This window comes from Callorhinus ursinus, unplaced genomic scaffold (assembly GCF_003265705.2).
Source record: "Callorhinus ursinus isolate GAN/ISIS: 27379988/994484 unplaced genomic scaffold, GSC_fseal_2.0 scaffold4, whole genome shotgun sequence".
NCBI lineage: Eukaryota > Metazoa > Chordata > Mammalia > Carnivora > Otariidae > Callorhinus > Callorhinus ursinus.
In genome coordinates this window covers 100190753-100212412 of record NW_027397066.1, presented here as the reverse complement: position 1 = coordinate 100212412, position 21660 = coordinate 100190753, and the positions used below count along the sequence as shown (strand labels likewise).

At 37.8% G+C, this 21660-nt stretch overlaps 1 protein-coding gene across 1 annotated transcript in view; it reads left to right on the top strand.

Annotated features, from left to right (window-relative positions):
• The first annotated feature begins 8313 nt into the window (after positions 1-8313).
• Positions 8314-21660, top strand: part of LOC112826022 (TNFAIP3-interacting protein 3) — a 33743-nt gene continuing 20396 nt past the window's right edge. Inside the window, exons 1-5 of the mRNA XM_025874107.2 lie at positions 8314-8588; positions 11813-11893; positions 13587-13652; positions 15100-15231; positions 17161-17289. Of these exons, the coding sequence (XP_025729892.2) occupies positions 8553-8588; positions 11813-11893; positions 13587-13652; positions 15100-15231; positions 17161-17289 (444 nt within the window). The 5' untranslated portion in view covers positions 8314-8552. The remainder of the gene's footprint in view (positions 8589-11812; positions 11894-13586; positions 13653-15099; positions 15232-17160; positions 17290-21660) is intronic.

Genomic DNA, 21660 nt, shown 5'->3' with positions numbered 1-21660 from the left:
CCAATCCATAGCCCATAATCAATAAATATTTGTTGTAAGAATGTGTACATGAATGAAGGTGAGGTCAACACATGAGCAAAGTACGAGAAATATAAAGTGATCTGCATTGATATAGAGTGATAAGGAATTAATGTCCTTACTGAGAAGAGAAAAAAAAATTTTAATTCAAGTAGGATTATAGTTTTTGGAAGCTAAATTTCTCTTCACTGACGACTAGTTATTTGTAGTAGAAATTAATCTCTAGGCAAGTGGCGGTGGAAATTGGTAAGATTTTGTTTGGATATGACCTCCGAGGTCAAGCCAATTCATATCGAGCCCTCAAGAAAGCTTGAAATTTTCCTGAATTCTGTTCCTTAAAGGCTCAGGCTTCTGCATGATGTTTTGTCTAATAATTTTCAGCTGTGTTATTTGTATCTTCCCCACATAGATAAAAGGTTCTTTGTGGGGAATAAACATGGGGGGCTAAGTGAACTCCAGTATGGGTTCAGCTACCCACTTGTCATGCAATGACCATGGGCATGTCACTTAACATCTCTGAATTTCAACTTAATCCATGTTACCATCAAAGATAACTCTCCTGAAACCTCATAGGGCTGTTATGAAGTTCAAATTAAAGCAAATAAAATGTTCCAAACCACAGAACTCATGTGTGCAAAAGTATATATTTTTTGTTTTCTAAACTGAATTTAGTTTCCATCTAGGACCCCCATCCTGTCTCTTAGAAGATAATGTAGTCTGCTTTGCTACAGGGAATGTCAGCCACTTCACTGTCTTCTCCAGCAATTTATATTGCAGGACTTCTCTCCTCTCCCTCCTTCTCCCCGTAATGGTCCAATGGTCCATAAATTCTGTGAAGCAGATTTTATGAAGTAATCCAGGTGGAATAGGATTGTCAGATGTAGCAAATAAAAATCTAGGATACTCAGTTAACTTTGAATTTCAGACAAACAAGAAAATATTGCATGGGACATACTTATACAAAAAAAAAAAAGTATATCTTGAATCCAAATTTATCTGGATGTCCTGTATTTTTCTGGAAACTTTAGGGTGAAGGCATTTAGGCCACAATAATCCACCATCTTACAATGCCATTGGCACTAATGTAAACTCCTCTTTATGGTCTTCTCGTTGGCCCATAACCTCACTAGAAGTCACTAAGCTTCCATGTCACTCATTTCACTTCCTATCCTCAGGGCCATATGGTAAATACTGCATCCTTCTCAGTTAAGCACTTTTGCATTCTTCTCAGGAATGTAGGAAATTTCTGGTTCTGCTTCCACAGCACTCTGGGATTGAGCTGTCTCAGGACCTAGACATGCCACAAAGTCTCAGCTGGGTACCATGGTGTATAGATGATAGATGAGTCCCCAAAAGTAGGGTAGTAGGGCTCCATTTCTTCATGAGACCTCACAACCATCCAGATATTCTTTTTTCCTGATCTTTTCTCATTTTCCCTCAGGCCATGAAACCTTGAAATCTATTCTTCAGTGAGGGAGTGGGGGTGGAAGAAATAAGGAAAATGCTGTATTGACTTTTCATCTACCATCTTTTCTATCAGTTGTTAATGGCTTAAGGTTTATTGCCTGGATTCTGACTTTTTCTCATTTTGTTCTGAAAATTTCAAATATACAACCAAGTTGAAAGGATTTTATGATATACACCTGTATGTCCACCACCTAAATGTTGCCACCAACATTTTATTATACTTCCTATCTACCTACTCACTCCTCCTTGTATGCATCAATCTGTGTTATTTTTTGAGTCATTTCAAAATAAACTGCTCAAGAGGAATTAGTCTTTAAAAATTCTTTTAAAGATAATTTTCAGAAAAAAAAATTAGCTTTTGCAATTCAAAGCTTTGGTTTTCAAGATGGTCCCTAGAGTTTGGAGAGTCTATTTTGAAAATCAAAGGTTAGAGATGCCTGGGTGGCTCAATCAGTTAAGTGTCTGCCTTCAGCTCAGGTCATGATCCCAGGGTCCTAGGATAGAGCCCCTCAACAGGCTCCCTGCTCATTGGGGAGCCTGCTTCTCCCTCTGCCTGCCACTCTCTCTCTCTCTCTCTCTCTCTGACAAGTAAATAAATAAAATCTTAAAAAAAAAAAAAGGAAAGAAAGAAAATAAAACTTTGAACAGGGACTGTTTTTCCCTTTGCATTCAATGGCAAACTTAATCAGCCTTGGAGGCAAAAGATATCATTAACCAAGCAAAGAAAGGATGAGTTACATAAAACAAAGAGCAGTTCCTATTTGGAAGGATCATGAGTTAATACTTCAAGATATTAACTTATCTCATAAGATGTAATAAAGCACTGTGCAATTGTAAGAAATGTTATTGAAGACCACATTTATGCCTTTTAAAAATTCCCCCATATACAATTATTTATATTGTTTATTTATTAAATAGTAGCCAAAATTAAGAAAAAAAATTTAAATCAGGATTTGCATGGAGGCAAAAATATGGAGAGAATCATATAACCAAAATAGGGAAGGATAAAATATTTACTTATAAAATGAATAAAAATACACAGAAATAGAACAGTTTTTTTAAAAATGGGTTGATACTCCTACTCGATCTCTTTTGATTTGGAGGCAGAATATATAGCTTTGTGTATCACTGTGTTCATTCTCCTCTGGGCTGTATTCTTAGAAGCAGAGGTGTGCTACGATTTCCTACTGAAGAGTCATGCATAAACAGATACGTTCAATAAAAATATATGGTATCACTACTCTGAACTCTGAAGGTACTATGTTAATTCTCAACGTTCAAGTGATAAATATTGACCCTACCTTCAAGAAGCTTCCAGCCTCTCAGAAGAGAAAGGTACATAAAATTAATGACTTACTGTAAATGCTGGAACTGATGCCTCACAAAGCACCCTGGAACCACAAAGGAGGAAATAACTAACTGCTCTGAAGAACCAGGGGGGCCTTCAAGGGAGGGCTGATGGTCCAGCTGGCTCATTGTTACCTGCTTTGTGTAGTGCTGAGAAATCTTCAGATCTGGAAGTCGCATAAGGTCTGCAATTTCATAAAGACTACAGACTAGTCAGCATACACCAATTTGCCCTAGGATCCTAGGATGTATCTGATTAATTAAAAGTAAAAGTGTGTGGGAACAGACTTCAAGCAACATTCTAAATTTCCTGAAAGGATTGCTTCAGAGTTAGAAGCTGGAGGGTCAAAAGCATATATCCCCCTGATGTTATAGAATATGGGACACCTCTCTCACCTGACTCTCCTAGTCCAAGCCCAAATTTGGAGTCTGAAAGGAGAGGTGATTTCCTAGTTTGGAGGCTAAGAAGTTGAAGGTTTTGATCCTTAGATCTTTTATAATCTCTTAAGAAGAAGATAGCTGATTCAGGAACATTCTTGGTTTAGTTTTGGGTAGAGAGGAAGCTTTATGTGTGTCTAAGCATTATGTGTACTTGAGTAGGCACTAAAACAATTGGCATGATCTTAGATTTGAGAAATATGGAATGAACACAACAGACACAAATTATTATCAATGGAGTTTACATTCTAACGGTGGGAAACAACAAAGAAGAAAAATCTATGATGTGTTATATATAGCAGTATGGAAAGATACAGCAGGGGAGGTAGATAGAAAGTGTTGGTATGGAGAGCAACTTTAAATCAGGAGGTCAGGTAGGAACTCAAGAAACAGGGGACATTTAAGCAATCACCTGTTGAAGGTGATGGGGTGTGTCATGTGGATATCTCGGGGAAAGATAGTTCTCAGCAGTGAGAACAAGGAACGTGCATGCCAGGTTCATGGGGCAGCAATGTGGACAAGACACAGAGCAGAGTGAGCAGAGGGAAGAAGAGTGAGAAAGAACTCAGAGAAGCACAGCCAAGAGCCTTGTGGGTTCCTCTGTGGAGTTCTACTTTCACTCTGAGTGAAATGAGGAGTCACTGAAAGATTTTGTGCAGAGGGGTGTCATGAAATGATATATTTTTGAAGATTCACAATAGCTCCTATTATGATAATACATGGGGGCGGGGAGGAGCAAGAGCGGAAACACAGAGGCTGTTAAGTTATTGCACCTCAGGGTTAAGCGTGGCTTGATCAGTCCAAAGCTGCTAAGCACCTTGCCCAAGGTCACATAACTAGTAAACGTGGAAACAGGATCTGACACAGAGGCAGATTTCAGCCACGACTGGATGTTCTCTAAAAATCTGCACGTGAATAAAATCAGGACACAAACACTAAAGTTCCCATTTTGAAAAAGTTATCAAAAGCCATGTTTATTTCACCTTGCCGCTCTCTCATTGAATTAGGAAGCCTCTAGGCTCTTGGGCCAATGTGCTGCTCTCCTTTCCGGTATACTTTCAAAATGCCTACAAAATGTTCAGATAAATTGGATACAGGTTGTGAGAGAAAGAGGAACCAAATATATCAACTCCAAGATTTGTAATATAGAGCATGAAAGTTGCCATTGACTGTGATGGGGAAGACAAGTTTTATGGAAAAGATCACAAAATAGGTTTTATACAAGTGGAGAAGGAGGTGTATCCAAATAGAAATGACAAGTGTGTGACTAATATCGCAGCATGACTGGTTCATTCTGAGTGCCGTAGACAAACTGACTGTTAAATATTTGGATTACCACAAGCCATTAAATATTTCAAATATTATTTTTGATGATATCTATTAATTGGTATTGCAGTTGTCAACCTCACTCATTTGGTACATAATGCATATATCCAGGCTTTTTTTTAGTGAAAAAGACACTTTGATCATGTAAAATTCCTTTTCTCAAGGGTCTTCAGTGGCTCCATAGCCAATGCAATAAAGTCAAAATTTCTTCATGTGAAATGTACAGCCTTTCACAATTTGATCCAAATCAACTTTAGATGAGCTCTGCTTTAGTTACATTGGGCTTGTTAGAATCCTTCATACTTAGGCTTGTCCACCTCCGTTCTGTTTATGTTACTCTCATTACAGCAATATACCTCAGATCTCACCACCTCTCAAAATCCAATCCACCCTTCAAGGCCCAGCAGAAACTGAAGCTCCTTCCATAGCAATCAAGGCTGAGAATGAGCTCTCTATCCTCTGGATCCTCACAGGCAGCTGTGTGTGTGTGTGCAAGTGTATGTGTGTATACAGTAATTTCATTAGAAGCAGGGACCTTAGCTTATTTTCCTTTGGCATCCATTCAGTGCCAAGTATGAAACCTTGATTGATTGATAGCCCTTTCCTTTTGTCGTATAATTTGTTGCACAAATAATTTGATCGATATCCCTCTCTTTAAGGTCATATTATTATTAGTATCTAAGCTTTTATATGTATTATCATAGATAGCAAGGAGGACACCGTGACTATTCTTATTTTACAAATGTGGAAGTTGAGGGATGCCTGGGTGGTTAAGTGTCTGCCTTTGGCTCAGGTCGTGACCCCAGAGTCCTGGGATTGAGTCTTGCGTTGGGCTCTTCGCTCAGCAAGGAGGCTGCTTATCCCTCTGCTTGGGCTCTGTCTGTCGGTCTGTCTGTCTCTCTCTCTCTGATAAATAAATAAATAAATAAATAAATAAATAAATAAATAAATAAAATCTTTAAAAACATTAAAAAATTAAAATTTGATCCAAATTAAAATTAAACAAAATTAAAAAACAAAAAACAGCAAATGTGGAACTTGAGCCTCAGAGGCCTTAGGGATCATGCCCAAAGTCACAAGCAGTGAATTGTAGAGCCAAGTTATGAATCCAGATGAGCTGACTCCAGTCAGACCTCTGCATCCCCAGTCAATGCTCTCAGTCCTGCCTGGAAAACACACTCACCTAAAAATTCATGAAGTTTCAGGAAGCAAAGTAGGGTGTCAACCCTTATTCTAAAAGGATAGTAAAACAAACAAACAAAACAAACAAACAAAAAACCCCACCATGTTTATTTTACCTGACAAAGAACGCCTCCAAGCATTTATGGAAATGGGATGATCTGTCTTAGACTAGTTTTGAGAGAATTATCATCAACTTAAATGAGAGTGACTGGTAGTTCCTTGGTCCTTTTTCTTCACCATATCTCTCTTTGTTCATTATTTTCCTCTGTGTAATATTTTAGTCACTTGAGAAATTGAGGACTCTCCAGAATCCTCTTGGAAACATGGAGTGACATGTGTTTTCCTCTGAGGGTTATAGCAGCTAGTAAGACTTGTCACGAAGCAAAGTTTGACTACAAGCCATACTCAAACATGGCTCATGTGAGAAGGCTGGAGATGAGCTAAAGAGGGCATGTGTAACAGAAAATATCCAGCTTATTTCTCAGGCTGTCCTAATGTAAGTGCCTTTTTTCTCAAACCAAACTTGGGGTTCTCCAGAAGAGTTATTGTTAATTCATAAATTACCACACGGCTCTCTGGAACTAACGGAAAATCTATTTGCTGTTAAACTGCATAGCAGAAGAGGCAAAGGAATTGTAATGAAAAATGCAAAAATAGAGGATTTCCATTCCATAGAAGCCATCACACCATATTGTGCTGCAACAATGAGTGTGCATCGGGATAACTGTACGGTGGAGACCCAAAAGACACCAAGGCCGAGGACAGCAATTTCTGGCAAGAAATATTCTTTCTAACCACTCCCCTAGGTTAATGTTAACCACATCTACTGGGTTTATGATTACCAAATACACAGATAAGGCTGAAGGGAACCTTGAACAATATACATATAACTGTGTTGTGGGGGAGGAGGACTGGAAGAAAATATTTTCATGTTAGAGTTTGTTTTTTCTTTTTTGATGAGCAGGTTTTAGTGTCAATGAAGTGTCCGTCTCCAGGAAATCTCCACTTATAGCCCCTAAAATCAGATCATATGTGAGTCATAACTCTTACTTTTAGAAATCTGAACCATTTGATTCCCACCTGCATTTTTGGATATTGCCTTAAGGAAACATCACTCCATTTCACTCGAGGGTACCCCCAAGACAGACCAAGAATCCAGCAGAAAACAAAACCATGTACACACACACACACAGCAAAAAAAACCTATAAATTTGGTATGTAGGTATATATCAGTTTATTCATTCAGCCGAACGTGTTGAACACCTGCTGTGTGTCAGTGCTGTAGGTACAGAGGGGACCATGCAAATATGTAAATAAACTATTATAAATACTAAGTAAGGGCTCTGCTTGGTTGGTAAAAGGAGGTCAAATAAGGTCATGGGCAAGAGAAGTGTTAGCCAGGTTTTCCAGATCAGCTGGTTGGAAGGGGCCCAGAGGTGGGAATGTTCTGGGCAGAGAAAGCAGCGTGTATTAGACACATGGCTTTTTTCGGGAAATGAAGGGGATTCAGGATGGCTGGAGCACAGGAAGAGTTAGGAAGTGGTAGAAGATATGAAAGAGAAAAAGGACAGCCAAATCTTGGGCACCCATTATTCTCTTTTAAAGAGTTTGAATTTCAGGAGTTTTAGGATTTATCCCACATATAAGAGACTATCTCCTGGAAGGTGTAAAGAAAAAACGTAAATTCAGTATGTAAATGTAAATAAAATGTAAAATGTAAATGTAAATTGACTGTAAATTCTTCTCTTCCTTCAGCAACACATTCCTTGTTTTCTGTATTCTTGGCTCTTTTTTGCTTCCTCTCCTCCAAGTCCAGAATGAAGTCTTCTGCTCTACCATGGCCCATTTGTATAGCTCCAAGCAGCCATCTTTTCACGCTTTTATCTGCACGACCCAGGATTCCATTACCTCAATGCCCTGTAAAATGATGAGTCAACTAGTTAACACAAAAATATTAGTGAAAAAAAATGACAACGACAACAACAAAAAACAAAACAGAAAAACATTGAACTGCAAATGAATCATGGAGAAAATCTGGACTTGACCTATAGAAAAGACAGTCTTAAACTTGAGAACTGAGTTTAAACTTTCTACCAATATAAAAGATAAGCTTTGCAAACAATGCCCGTTTTTGTTGTAATGAATTGTCTCTTTTAGTTCCACAGGAATTAGTAGAACTTACAGAATTGCATATGATTCTGTAAGTCCCACACGGCTCAGCTCACAGTTAGAAGGCATTGCCAGAAAATCTTGCCTTTAGAAAGTAACCGAGTTGTCAGAAAGTCAACAGTTACTTAATTCTCTGGGAAATACAATGAAGTTATGGCAGTTTGGCTACTGAGGAAAGACTTGGTTTGCCCAGGCTTTCTGTGGTAACTTCCTCCTCCAGTGGGAGAAACTGCCAGTAAAGGAAGAATGACAATTGACTTACCATAGGCGAGGCTAATAGGCCTGTCTTAGTCACAGCCTGCGTCCTTGAGACATCCTGGGAAATCCCTATCTGGAAGAGAAGAAAAGTTAAAATCACAGATGCTGTGCTTATGACCTTATTCTGTGTAAATCATATACGGAGTCACTTCTGTTCATTTGTAATGAAAAACTATTGCTGTTATTTTCTATCATGAGTTAACTGTGTGGTCTTTTTAAAATTTTATATATTTGATCTCACTTTGAAAGATACCGCAGGAGACATTTTCTTTCTCTTTATCTTTCTGTCTTCCAAGACTCCAGGAAAAACAGCTTCCACAGCACATTTTGTGCAGGGCACAACTAGAATGAGTGCTGCAGAAGGTTCTACGGAGCATGCAGAGGTAAGAACACATTTCTAGGGGATGAATTGACCATATCTAGCATCAATTGCATGTCGTATGGTTAATTGTGCAATGATGAATAAGAGTAGAAATGGCTACTTCACTTTATTTAGATAATATCTGCTATGTATTTTTGATCGATGTTATTTAACAAAGAAAAAGTATCTGGGTGGACCATTGCATTTCCTCTGATCCCTCTGAGCTACCTTTCTTCTTTTACGAAGTGAGATTAAATCTTGTCCAAAGTCTTTACAGCCCCCCAGTTCTGTGGGCTCCATATTTTGCTCTTGATTTAGAGAAATTTGGTTCAATGTAAAATTTAAAAAAGAATATTGGTGTAGTTGGAGATAGAACATATTATAGCAAAAGAGTAGCCATAGTAAAATATTTATGTATGTACAATTAATACTACAGTTTTTGTCGGGTTACTGGTTACTGCAACAGATACTCACTGAATGAATGAATGAATGAATGAATGAATGAATGAAAGTGCTTTCTTAAAGTTCTTTTTAGAAATAACCGAGGTATAGTAGCAAACTAAATGGAACTCTTTTGTTTATTTAGATATTTAATTTAGCAGTGTCAGAATTTGAATATATTAGAAGTTGGTTTTGGTGTTATGGTAAATGAGAGGGAAATACCCAGATATTTTAAGCACAGATTACACTATACAAGGAATAACTGTTCTGTAAGTGGGTCGTTAGTAGAACCAATGACTAAAAATCTTTATTTATTGAGACATCAGATACCTTCCTTAGCAATTGGAAAACAGAGCAAATACAAATGGAAAATTCTCCCAAAACTTTGTGTTTGATTGACTTTTGCTTCATTTTTAATACATACCTGAGACATATGAAACATGGTAACATGTTGATTAATCTCCAGAGAAACCCCTGGTGATACATTTATGGCTTATAAGCAATTCCTATTACTGTGCTTTCCCTCTTTCTCTCTTGTAGATTTAGTATCTGCAATTCAGTAAGTCTATAAAATAAAAATCCAAGTCCAAATGTTGTACAATTTCTTTCCAGAGAAAATTATATATGGCAAAAATTGCACACTATTTAATTACTCTTAATCTGGTTTCCCAGAAGACTAGGTCATACAAATGTTTCCTGCTCACAGAGTTTTTTTGTCTGTATCACAAATAGAGAGGAGACTTTTTGAGGACCCCAAATCTGTGCCTCCAAGCATGGTCTGGAATAGGGGAAACTTGAACTTCAGTATGAACCACTGTAGCCTCTGAAATTTATTAAAAATAGAGACAGGATAAACAGGCTGAGCATGGAGGATTTTTAGGGCAGTGAAACTATTCTGTATGATACCATAGTCATTATGCATTTGTTCAAATTCATAGAATGTACGACACCGAGAATGAACCCTGATGTAAACTATGGATTTGAGTGATGTGTCAGTAGAGGTTCATCAATTGTAAGAAATGCACCGCTCTTGTGGCAGATGTTGATAATGCATACATAGGTATGGGGGGAAGCAGGCACATGGGAAGTCTCTGTACCTTCCACTAGATTTTGCTGTGAACCTAAAACTGCTCTAAAAAATAATTAAGAAGGAAATGGAGGTGCTATGACCCCCTTTTCAGAAATTCTGTTTCAGTGTTCATGGTGCCCTATGTTTAGCAAGCTCCCACAGTGACTTTTATGTGTTCTTGTACTAAGAACCACTGGTTTGGAATCTGGTCTCACTGCACCTCTGCTTTGCTGAGCTCAGGACACCCTAAGTACAGTTGGCTCACAGCATCTAATACTCAGTCTGTTCTGATGCAGAATGAGTCTAGACTTCCTAAAAAAGGGAAAGCCCAATTATAAGACCCAACATATTGTCACCGGGGTTTTGATGTTACTTTTGCAACTCAGCCAAAATCAGCTTCTTGAGGTCAGAAACAAGGAGAATAATTCTGAATTTTTTGACCTACAGAAGAATATCTCTTTTAAAATCTGGTCTTAATTGTACATGGGTCTGAATAAGAAGAAGCTAAGAAAACTAAGGACAGCATCCATAGGGATATAAATTATCCTCTAGACCTAAAATGTTGAGTGAGACATAGATAAGTAGAGAAAAGATAGAATAGTTTTATGAATCATTTCTAATGAAAAAAGTCCTTGAAATCCCATGATGATTGGTAAAAGAACACTTCCTATAAATGTTTTTGGCAAAAGCCAACACACTTTGAAAATATTTAATTGTTCGTGAATATCTGTAATCAATTTCTGTAACTTTTGAGCCTAAAACTGAATAGCAGACTTAGGACTATCCTCATCACCAGATTAGCTGTACTGTTTATATGACTCAGAGATGAGATGGTAACAAGACTATTGAGTTAGTATAGAGAAAACAGCACTTAAGTGAACTTTGTTGGTGGTCCATTTAGACAGATGGCCCACAGTTTCCAGAGCTGTTGTGCTTTCTTTAAATAAATACCCCCAAAGTTTTGGGGAAAAAAAAAAGCTGAAAAGAAAGGTGGTTAACTTTTATGCTGTGCCAATGATTTATTATTTATCTAGACTTATAACCAACTGGCTTTATTCAAAGGGCTGGTTAAAATTACACAATACCAGATAATCTATGCCACCATCTCTATAACAGAATTGTATGATGGACATTGAGGTAGATAATTTATTATAGTTTTAGAATCAATTTGCTGCCTTTTAGTTATATGTATTGGTCTTTTTCTCTTGATGGTTCTATCATTCCTCTGACTTTTGCCAGGACCACTCTTCAGATATGGACACATCTACAGAAATGACTTTTTAGAAATGTTTATGACTTAATAGAAACACCCAAAATGTATCCATAAAACCTACCTGATTTCTATAAGAATTATACTCTTAATTTCTGTTTTTGTTGTTTTTTTGTTTTGTTTTGTTTTTTGGAAAAGCGTTTTAATCCAAACTCATGAAATCCCAATTTCTCGCTAGTCTATTGTATAGATACATTTGTAATTTATTAGAGAATTGTTTTGTTAATTATTTCATATAAAGGAATCTGAAACATAATATAAATCTTATCCATCAACAGGTCTCGATGAGGGACTATGGTGTAAGGGTTGATACTGCTAGAATAGATATGTTTATGAATCACAACAGGAGAGCTGGTCAAATGCATGGAGTTTGTGAAGGACAATATTTCGCCTGCTTATGTTATAGACTATTTTATTTCACTCTTTTTTTTCTCTCTTTTTTTCTCTTTTTTTCTTTTTTTTTTAGTGTGATCAATCATCAAGCAGAAAGAACTTCACAAATTCTCTTGAACAAAAGATAAGGTGCTTGGAAAAACAGAGAAAAGAGGTAATTTAGAAATATTAGTTGAAGCAACATGTACCATGATTTAATACTAATAAGATAGAATGTATATCTAGAGTCTTTTATTTTTGTTATTGGGTCACAGTATTTATCTCTAGGATATTGGACAGTATTATTTTGAGAGCGAGTGCTTTTTTCTTACATATATTTCTCTTACTCAGTCTCTTAGCTTTGTGTAAATGAGTGAAAAATGACAGTCATAAATCAGATAATTATAATCTTAATTTTCTCAAAACTTAGATGTTCCTCCACATGGACTATGTGAGCTTATCACCTGTGCCATCATGCCTTGAAACCTGACACACCTTGAGACCCAAACTGTCACAGGCTTTTAAGTGTAATTGACTTAGGTGTTATGACTTCATGAGCTGGGCATCCAACCACATAGGGGTTAAGGAGCATTATCATAAAAAAAAAAAATGTTTCTTTCTAAAATGTCATTAGGGATGTGATGGACATTATTTTGAGTTCTGTTTTTCTCAGTTTAATGAACGTTAGAACCTCTATTCTTGACAGAAGAAGAGGTGAAAAGTGTAATAATTTTAGCACTGTGTATGTTACCAATTTTTAAATTACTTTTCTAAACCATTATACATGTTATATCCTTCATGTCTTCTCTATGGTGCCTTCTACTCCTCATTGATACTGCATAAAATATTGTGCCTTTCTGGAAAATTACTGAACAATAGCAGAGTAATGTTACCATAGCATAGAAATGTTAATCCTTAAATGCCAACAGATCAGCTATCCTTATATAGTAATATTATATAGTCTATACTAAATACCCATATCTATTTCCAGCATAAGATTTACCTAGTGACTGCCTGTATGGATTAGATATATTGTTTTATAATTAGGAGAATATCTTGCTTCCCTTTAGTCATTGTGACTATCTTCTTGATCTCTGTCCCATATTGAAAGTGTTGGAATTTCTCTTAATGTAGGAAGTTACAGACTTCCCTTACAAGAAACCTAAAACACGGGTCATAGTGTTTTTTCTTCCTTTTATCTAGCACATAATTTTAAAGCTTTCAAATTGCAGGCTAAATTATTTCTAAATATTGTCTTATGGTAACACTATTATTCCTTGAAAATCTATGCTTTGAAAAAGGTGATATTATCCATTCACTGAGTATACATTACAAATCATGCGTTGATTTTAAAAAGCACAATAGTGCAAGCTCATGGTGATCGGTTATTGTGATTTGGAATTTGTTAATATAAATTCTGCTTTTAAAAAGCTAGAAGAAATATTTCATTATATTAAACAATGTAAGCACATAGAAAAATATGGAAAGGTTTGGAAAAAGACCCTTCATATATTAATAAATCTTACAGAAAACCATCAATACTCACAAATTTTTACTGGATTTTGATTGGGTTAAACAAAGATGAGAATTCAAATAACTAAGCAAAATTGAAAGTTGCTAATAAATGGTTCAGCTGACTAGTCAAGATATACCAAAGACTTAATAGCTTTTCATGTATGAGACAGTTATGAAAATGGGAAAAGTATACTCAGTTAAATCATCCCAGCCCTACCAGTACTTGGCAAAAGGAATATTGTCTTCACCCATGGCTTGCAAGATCTTGGTAACCCCAAAAAGTGATTTCATTTTGGCCAAATTTCCAAATGGGCAAAAATCCATATTGATTTACCAAATTTTAATAATTTCAGCTCTTGGAAGTTAACCAGCAATGGGATCAGCAATTTAGAAGTATGAAAGAGTTATATGAAAGAAAGGTAAACACCTCTCTATTTAGTATTTGCTTTAGATCAATAAGCTGGGGGACAAAATCTGTGAAGATTCTCACTGATTTCTGCTAAAGGAGATTTGTGGCTAGTCAACTGTTGAAAAATGATGGGGGCGTGGGGAAGGTGCTGAGTGTATTATTGGCCTCTTGGTACTGAAGATTAATGAAGGATATCAGTGAATTATCTTGAGCATGGCAAAAAAAAAAAAAAAGTACTAAAAATAGCCTCTCGAGCTGTCTCTCCAGTTCTTATGCACACATTTATCATAGCTCACAGAATATCCTGGCTTTGGCTCTGTTACTAGCAGCCATGAACACACAAGGTTATATGTGAGGTGAGAGATGGTTTAAAGGTCATACTGTTTTAAGCTAGGCTAGTTCTCTAATCAATTAGATAGCATAAGCTATTTCCACAAAAAAAGAAAAAAAAGATGAAAAAAGAAAGGGGGGAGGAAAGGGGGCTCCCCCCCCCCCCCCCCCGAAAGTATGTTTTCTGTCAAAGAATCTTTTGCTTTGGTGAGAAACTTTTTGGAGAGAATACCTTTTAATAGGTAAAAGTCAATTTATCATTTTAAACTATTCCACGTTCAAAAAGAGAGAAAAGGAGAAAGTAAATTCCCCTAAATAATTCAGAATTAAGAAACCTGACCACAAGTGAGTAACGCAGCAGTATTGCTCTTTTCTTCCCCATTTTGATAGACATAAGTTTTTAAATTTCGTTAATGCAGGAGAATGTTCCTACTAGATCAGGCCATGGTCAGGTCACCCTGTTATATTCAGTCTGGGGCAGGCTTTGCGTCTCCAAATTTTAAAGAACATGGTCCCAGAGAAGATGTTTAAGATGCTCAGGAAGAAGGGCTCGCAGGTGTGTGAAGACCCGGGTTTAACAACGGGCATCTTTGATGAGGCACCCTTTTCTAAGGCTTCTCAGCTGGACCGGCGTCACTCTGAGGACTAATTTGGCATTTCGTAGCGGGTCAAACATTGCACATTACTGATAAGTTAAAAGCCACGTCTGTTTTTCTCTGGTGCAGACACATTCACTTACCCCCTACCCCTCGCTGCTGCCCTTTTCAGGTCAGGAAAACACATTTTCAAAGTTAGGAAGAATGACAGGCCCAAAAGTGCCCCCCCCCCCCCCGTCTGAGGTCTAAATCTTTATCCCCTCGGAAGTGGTGTGGTTTCGAGAAAGGAGGGAAGGGGCTGAAGGCTGTTTCGGGGGTTTGCATTTTCCCGTAGAGGAAGCCCTTTTCTTAAATGCACTTGTCCGGATCTTGGCGAAGAAGGGTGGGAAGTAGAACCTCCCGTTAGGGGCCCGCCCAGGAGTGGGGCGTGTCTGTCCCCGAGTGCACGGGGTGGGAATAAATCCGGGAGGGGGGAGGGGGCTGTGAATTTCAGAAGAGGTTTCCGCAACTCTCTGTGAACGACTTCCTCAGGTCGCCGAGCTGAAAACGAAACTGGACGCCGCAGAAAGATTCCTCAGCACGCAGGAGAAGGAGCGGCAGCAGAGTCGGAGGGAGAGCGACAGGCTGCGCGACCTGACCCGCGAGCAGCTGCAGCGCCAGGAGGTGGGCGGGGCTCGCGGAGCCGACCTCCCCGGCGCCGCGCGGCAGGGCCGTACCCCACACCTGCGAGCGCGCCCCCGGAGCCCCAGAGCAGGGCCAGTTCTCCGCGATCCGAACGGGGCACGTGGCCTGCTCGCTTCCTGCTTTGTCGACCAAATGGGCATGCGTTCGTGTGCCAGGCTCAACCGGCGGAGAGAGCTGATCCGGAGATTTGGAGCTATGTTTCTAGCGCGTTTCTAGCCTAGAAGATTACTCCTATATATTATTTTATTAGCTATATTATTTTATTACTAGTGTTAATAATAATAGGACAATACCTTGTATTTGTACAGCTGCTTTTCAGCTTACAGAGTTTTATGAAGAGGCATTGCTTTTATCATCATAAAAATAAACCGTTTTAAAAATGGCCTCACCCTCATCTCATTTAACAAGCTCCTCCCATCTGAGGAAAATATTATTTTTGCCATTTTAAGGATAAGAAAGCTGAGATGTGAAGATGTTGCATGACATGCCAACCTTGCCAACCTAGTACCTGGGAAAATGGGACTTGAACCCCCATTTCCAGATACTAAGTCTCCATTAATCCCCGCTGAGAGCAAGATGGTGGTCTTGAAGGCGACAGGCTTCTGAAATACTCTTGGGTTTACTCTTATTTACGGGGTTTATGGATATTATAGAAAATGGGAGAAAAACCTTACACTCTAATGGACTCTCATTTTTTTTACGTGTTAAAAAACAACTGTAAATATTCTCAGGTGGTCTTGTGACTGATATTGTGAGGCATTGACTGTATTTTAACTCATGCACCAATCCTAAGGCAATGTCTAAAATCAGTGCAAACGGTCTCACTGTAGGTTTTCTTATTTTGTGAAGGGTATCTGTGTCTCAGTGAGTCAGAGGATAACAAACAAGGTTTAACAACTCCCTCTGGTCCTGGAGCAGTCCCTTCCTTTTCCATTTAGACCCTGACCAGAAATCATGGCAATTGTTCCAACAAAATATGAGCTCATTCTAAGTAAAAGTAAATAGAAATGTTCTCACTTAAAAAACAAAAACAAATCACCTAAAGTAGATATCTTAAATCTAATTATTGTATTGGGAAATATTAATCCCTAAAAGAACATAATTTAACATATTTTTAGCTAATTTCTCATCTTGATTTACCTAAATTCTGTAATATTTATTTTATTAGGTTAAAATCTGAATGCCATGAAGAGTCCAGTTCACGCCACAGAAAAATTTACTATCTAAAACACAAATTAGGAATTAGAAGACAGATGTCTAAATCCAGAGCCCATTAGTGTCAAAGCAGCTAACCTTGCTTCAGTTATTTAAAACACAGGACATCTTGAAGGTTAACTGGAACATGGAGGAGTGATGGCAATTGGACTAATTGATCTCTACCTTTTTTTTTCTTTTTTTGATCTCTGCCTTTTAAAAGTAATCACAGCAATATGGTGCTCTGAAGAATTATCTGTAGTGAAGGCTCTTTTTTGCCTGAAGTCTTATTCTCTTCTCCCTCTCTTTAGTCCAGAATGATGTAGGCAGGATTGGGTTTTGAGATATTTTGTATTTTTTGTTGCAGTGATACTTTTTTTTTTTTTAGAAGTTTAATTACTTTTACTAAGTCACTTATCTATCACTTTGTAATAGTACATGGAACTAGCTTCTTCTGTGGACCCATTTGACCCTTGAAAGTGAGGATTGGGCATTTTGAGCCTTTTCCGGCATCATAAAACTTAGTAGCACTAAGGATTAAAGAAAGATTTTCTCTATTTGAACCCTGTCCTCCACCTAGAGAATATTGCTTAAATGGAGCATTAAAGGAAATCTAGCAGGTCCTGTTTTTGTTGCATTTCAGAAGTATTCCTACAATATTATGTCATCTGAATTTTATTGATTTCGATTTTGTTTTCTTGCTGTTTACTCCAGAAGGAAAAGGAGAGCCTAAATGAAGAATTACATGAATTGAAGAAAGAAAATAAGTATTTGAAGGAAAAAAATGCTCTTGTGAACAAGAAGAAGGAACGTTATGAATGTGAAATAAAACGCCTCAATAAGGTATCAGCCAGGTCAAGCTGGGGAGATGGAAGGAGAGGTCCCTGTATAAAGAGCATGTTCCTACCTGAGAGTCACAACCAAATCTCTGCTGCAGTGTTGCTCCTAGTCTTGGGAGGTTGCATAGGAGCTTCTCTGTAATTTTATCAATCACTCCTATCTGCATCTTTTAGCCATACTTGACTAAGGAGGCTTTCATGATTTAGTGTCCCTGCAAAGAATCATCATTAAAAGGAGAAATAAGGAGAAATTTTAGAAGGCAGAAAGAACTTTTTTTTTTTTTTTTTAGTTCGAAGAACCACATAAAGCAAGTGGGTGTTTGTGAACAATAGCATACCTCTTGGTCAACCGCAAAAGTTTCCTGAGGAAACAGGCTGCTCTTTAAAACCATCACTATGGAACTGGCTGTGATGCAGGCTGTATGGAATCATGCTAAATGCCAAACCAAAGGCTGAGATGGTGGCCTTCCAGAGAATAGGCCTAAAACTCACTTTTAATTGGGGTGTGGGGTCCGGGGGGCGGGGGCGTTTGGAGAGGCAAGTCTGTTAGAAAAACACGAGTGGTTAAATGCCTTTGCTTCAACTTAGCTGTTCTGAGGGGCTCCCTATGAATTGCTGCCAAAGGATGACTAGGGAGAGTTTGTGCATTTGTGTGTGTGGGGGGGGGGTGAGAGAGAGAGAGAGAGAGAGAGAGAGAGGGAGAGAGAGTTTTGTAGACTAATAGCTTAATTTTCCTGGGGAAGGGATTGCTGACTTGTTCAAGGAAACAAATCCTTTGCTGTTGATTTTTCAGGGAGCCACATCAGATGTGGACCATAGGAATACTTGTAGTACATGTTTGAGTCAAGATACTCATCTCTCAAGTTAGCTATTTCATTCTTTTAAAAGATTTTATTTATTTATTTGATAGAGAGAGCACGAGCACAAGCAGGGGGAGCGGCAGGCAGAGGGAGAGGGATAAGTAGGCTCCCTGATGAGCAGAGAGCTGGATGAGGGGCTCGATCCCAGACCCTGGGATCATAACCTGAGCCAAAGGCAGAAGCTTAACCGACTGAGCCACCCAGGCGCCCCTCAAGTTGGATATTACTTGACCAAAGTTACAGAAATTGCCTTCTAAAACAAGAGTAGGTAATTGGCCTTGAAAAAGTGCTCAGTGCCTGTATTTTGGACTGTGCATCTTGTAGTTAACTAGTGTTCAGAGGATCATTTAAAGATCCCCAAAGTGTTAAGTTTGTGCCTGTATAATTGACAGGATGCTTTACAAATGTGCTACTATATTCGATCTGTTTGTGAGACAAGTTACTGATCAGGAGAAAATGGGAAAGTAGAGACTAATTTCATAAACAATGTACTTCTCTGTCCTCTAAGAGAGGAAAACAATGTTCAGAGATACAAATTTAGGGCAAATAAATTTTCCCTTCTATTCTCTGTTGGAAATCCTCCACAGATGAATTAGAGGAACTAGCATTGAGATTATATTTGAAATCTTTCCCATTTGTGCTATATTATTTGATAAGTTTTCTTCTGTTCTCTAACTCATTTCTGTAAATGTTGGCACAAGAATATAAACCCTGTAGAAATTAGAACAGCCAAGAACTCTGTTTTTTGTTCATGTCTATGTGTACCCTTCATTTTTGTGTATCTGTATCTATAGTCAACAGAAATGTTTTAAAAATCAGTAAAAAATTTTTTAACCCTTGTGATTATAATAAAATTGAGGAAATGAGAACAATTAATTTGAGTAAAATTCAGGTCTTTATACAAATGTCACCTTCTCAGAGGACTTTTCTGGCCATCCTAACTGATATTTCCTGTTTTAATGTTTCTTTGGAATTTATTGCTATCTCATGTATGTTCAGGGTCTCCTATTATTTTTTATTTTATTTTATTTTATTTTTTTAAAGATTTTATTTATTTATTTGACAGAGAGAGACACAGCGAGAGCAGGAACACAAGCAGGGGGAGTGGGAGAGGGAGAAGCAGGTCTCCTGCTGAGCAGGGAGCCTGATGTGGGACTCGATCCCAGGACCCTAGGATCATGACCTGAGCCGAAGGCAGACGCTTAACGACTGAGCCACCCAGGCGCCCAGGGTCTCCTATTATTAAATGTGTTTCCTGTCTCCTGATCTTGACTGTAAGCTCCATGAGGATAGGAATTTTGAAGAACTGACTTCTCTATTAGACTAGTAGGCACAGTATTGAGGGCTCGTGATACTTCTAATGGCCTATTAATATGTTTAATTTCCCTTAAAATCGGGACAAAAAAATGGACCTTTAGGTTGAAAAAAAGTTTTCATATTAATATTAATATATTGGTCTTTATAAGAAAGCAGTTATAAAACACAATTTGAATACATATTTATTTGTATGAATACATATTTGTATTCAATACATATTTATTTGAGCCCATGCGGGCTCAAAAATACAATAGTCATAGTGTGGCCTAAGTTTTTCTGTTTTTTTCACTGCTGTGTTCTGAATGCCAGCAACAGAGCCTTGCTCACAGTATGTTCTTAAATATTTATTGAATAGATGAATTAATTAAATAATTTATCTAGTACATAATATGTTCAATAGCCAATTCTGGCTCTGAGTTTCCTGCTTTAGCAGGCATAATGCATTACTTATGACTAGTGAAAAAACATGAAAATAAAAGGGCACTTCAAGCCAGAAAAGATTTTTTTCTGCCACATCTGTACCTTAAAGTGTCATTTAAAAAGCATAGATATAAAGTGATGAGCTATGAAAAGTTTTTTTTTCTCATTTAGTGCATGTATTAGTGTCTAAAGAAATGTAAGATATTACTATTCAATTTTGCACGGTAGACTTGACTTTTCTTTCCTTTTCTTTTCTTTTTGTACCACTGTAATAAATAGAAGTTATTCAAAATGTTGATTTGGGTAGCGGATTGTGCATATCATCCATCACAGCATGGAATTTGGGGCCTACCCTACTTGCACAAGCAGAGCGCCTGCTGACCCATTCACTCAGCAGAAATTTGTAGCATGTCAGTTTAGTAATTAACATATGGTTTTCAGAAGTTCACACAACTATGTGTACTCAATTCAACTTATTTGCTTTGAAGGAAATACCCGAGGGCATTGTTTTCATTGAGTTCTTAAAGAGAAGCCAGATGTTTAACCAAAGTGAGAAAAATTACCTGAGGCTAGTCAACCAGTGCCACCCATGGGCAAAATGGATTTGTCCAATATCTCACCATTGTGAGATGGGTAGATCTGTTTAGTTTGCCTGTGCTGATTGTAAATTACTATTCTAGAATAGGATACAGGTGTTTGTTCAAGGAAGTTGGAAAACCCCAAGATGGAATAAATGTCGATTAAACTCACCCTTCGTTTATGACTCATTTGCAAAATTTCTAGAAGCCTGAATAGCATGAAAGGTAGACCAGGAAATTCAAATATAACAAGACCCACAAAAATAATCTGTTCATAGGGGTAGGATAGGAAATCAGCATTTTTGATTTAAGTCTTAACTCATTTGGCTCACCCCATCCTAGATTCTCTCCATTACTACTAACACATTTTTAAAAATTATAACTAATATGATCCTTCCTAAAAGTCTGTAGCTTAGCAACAAATTCTAACAAAACATAAATTATTAAACAACATTTGTTGTTTCTTTAAATTCTTCTTGGAGGAAGAAAGAAGTTCTTGTTTCTTACAACTTCCTGAAAAATGATACTCACAATCAGGCTAGACAGTATCCATAGCGTTAAAAGACATTCTATTAGGAAATTCTTAGCCTATCTACACGTATTAAAGCAGTAACTTTGCTTTTCTTTTCCTACTTTATAACCATATGGCCCAATAATGCAGGAAAGTAAGTTACTAATAGTATCATCAAAGGCACATCATCGAAGCTACCAAAGAAATTCAGAGGAAGTGAAATCTTGGAGCTCTGAAAGTGAAACTTTTCTATTTGTATAAAGGACTCATTTGATAATGAGCAAGTAGTCATATTGTATGTGGGCTCCCAGACCACACCAGGATGAGGCGTATTGTGTCTCAAATTTTATTATGTTTTATTGAACTCATCATGAACCAAGGTCTTCAGAATAGAGGTGATGTCTTTTATATGATCTGATGAAGTATAGTAAATGTAAGAGATCATGGGCTAGTGAATAATGATGGTAATCTTGTTGGCAAATCTAAGTGTCTCTTGTTGCCTTCACCTCCTCCACCCCACAGTGAAACCACTAAGTTGTACTGGGTGTCAAGAAAGTGTCCGACTCTTGGTTTCGGCTCAGGTCATGATCTCAGGGTTATGAGATCGAGCCGTGCGTCGGGCTCCACACTGAGCATGGAGCCTGTTTGAGAGTCTCTCTCTCTTCTCTCTCTGCCCTCCCTGTCCCTCC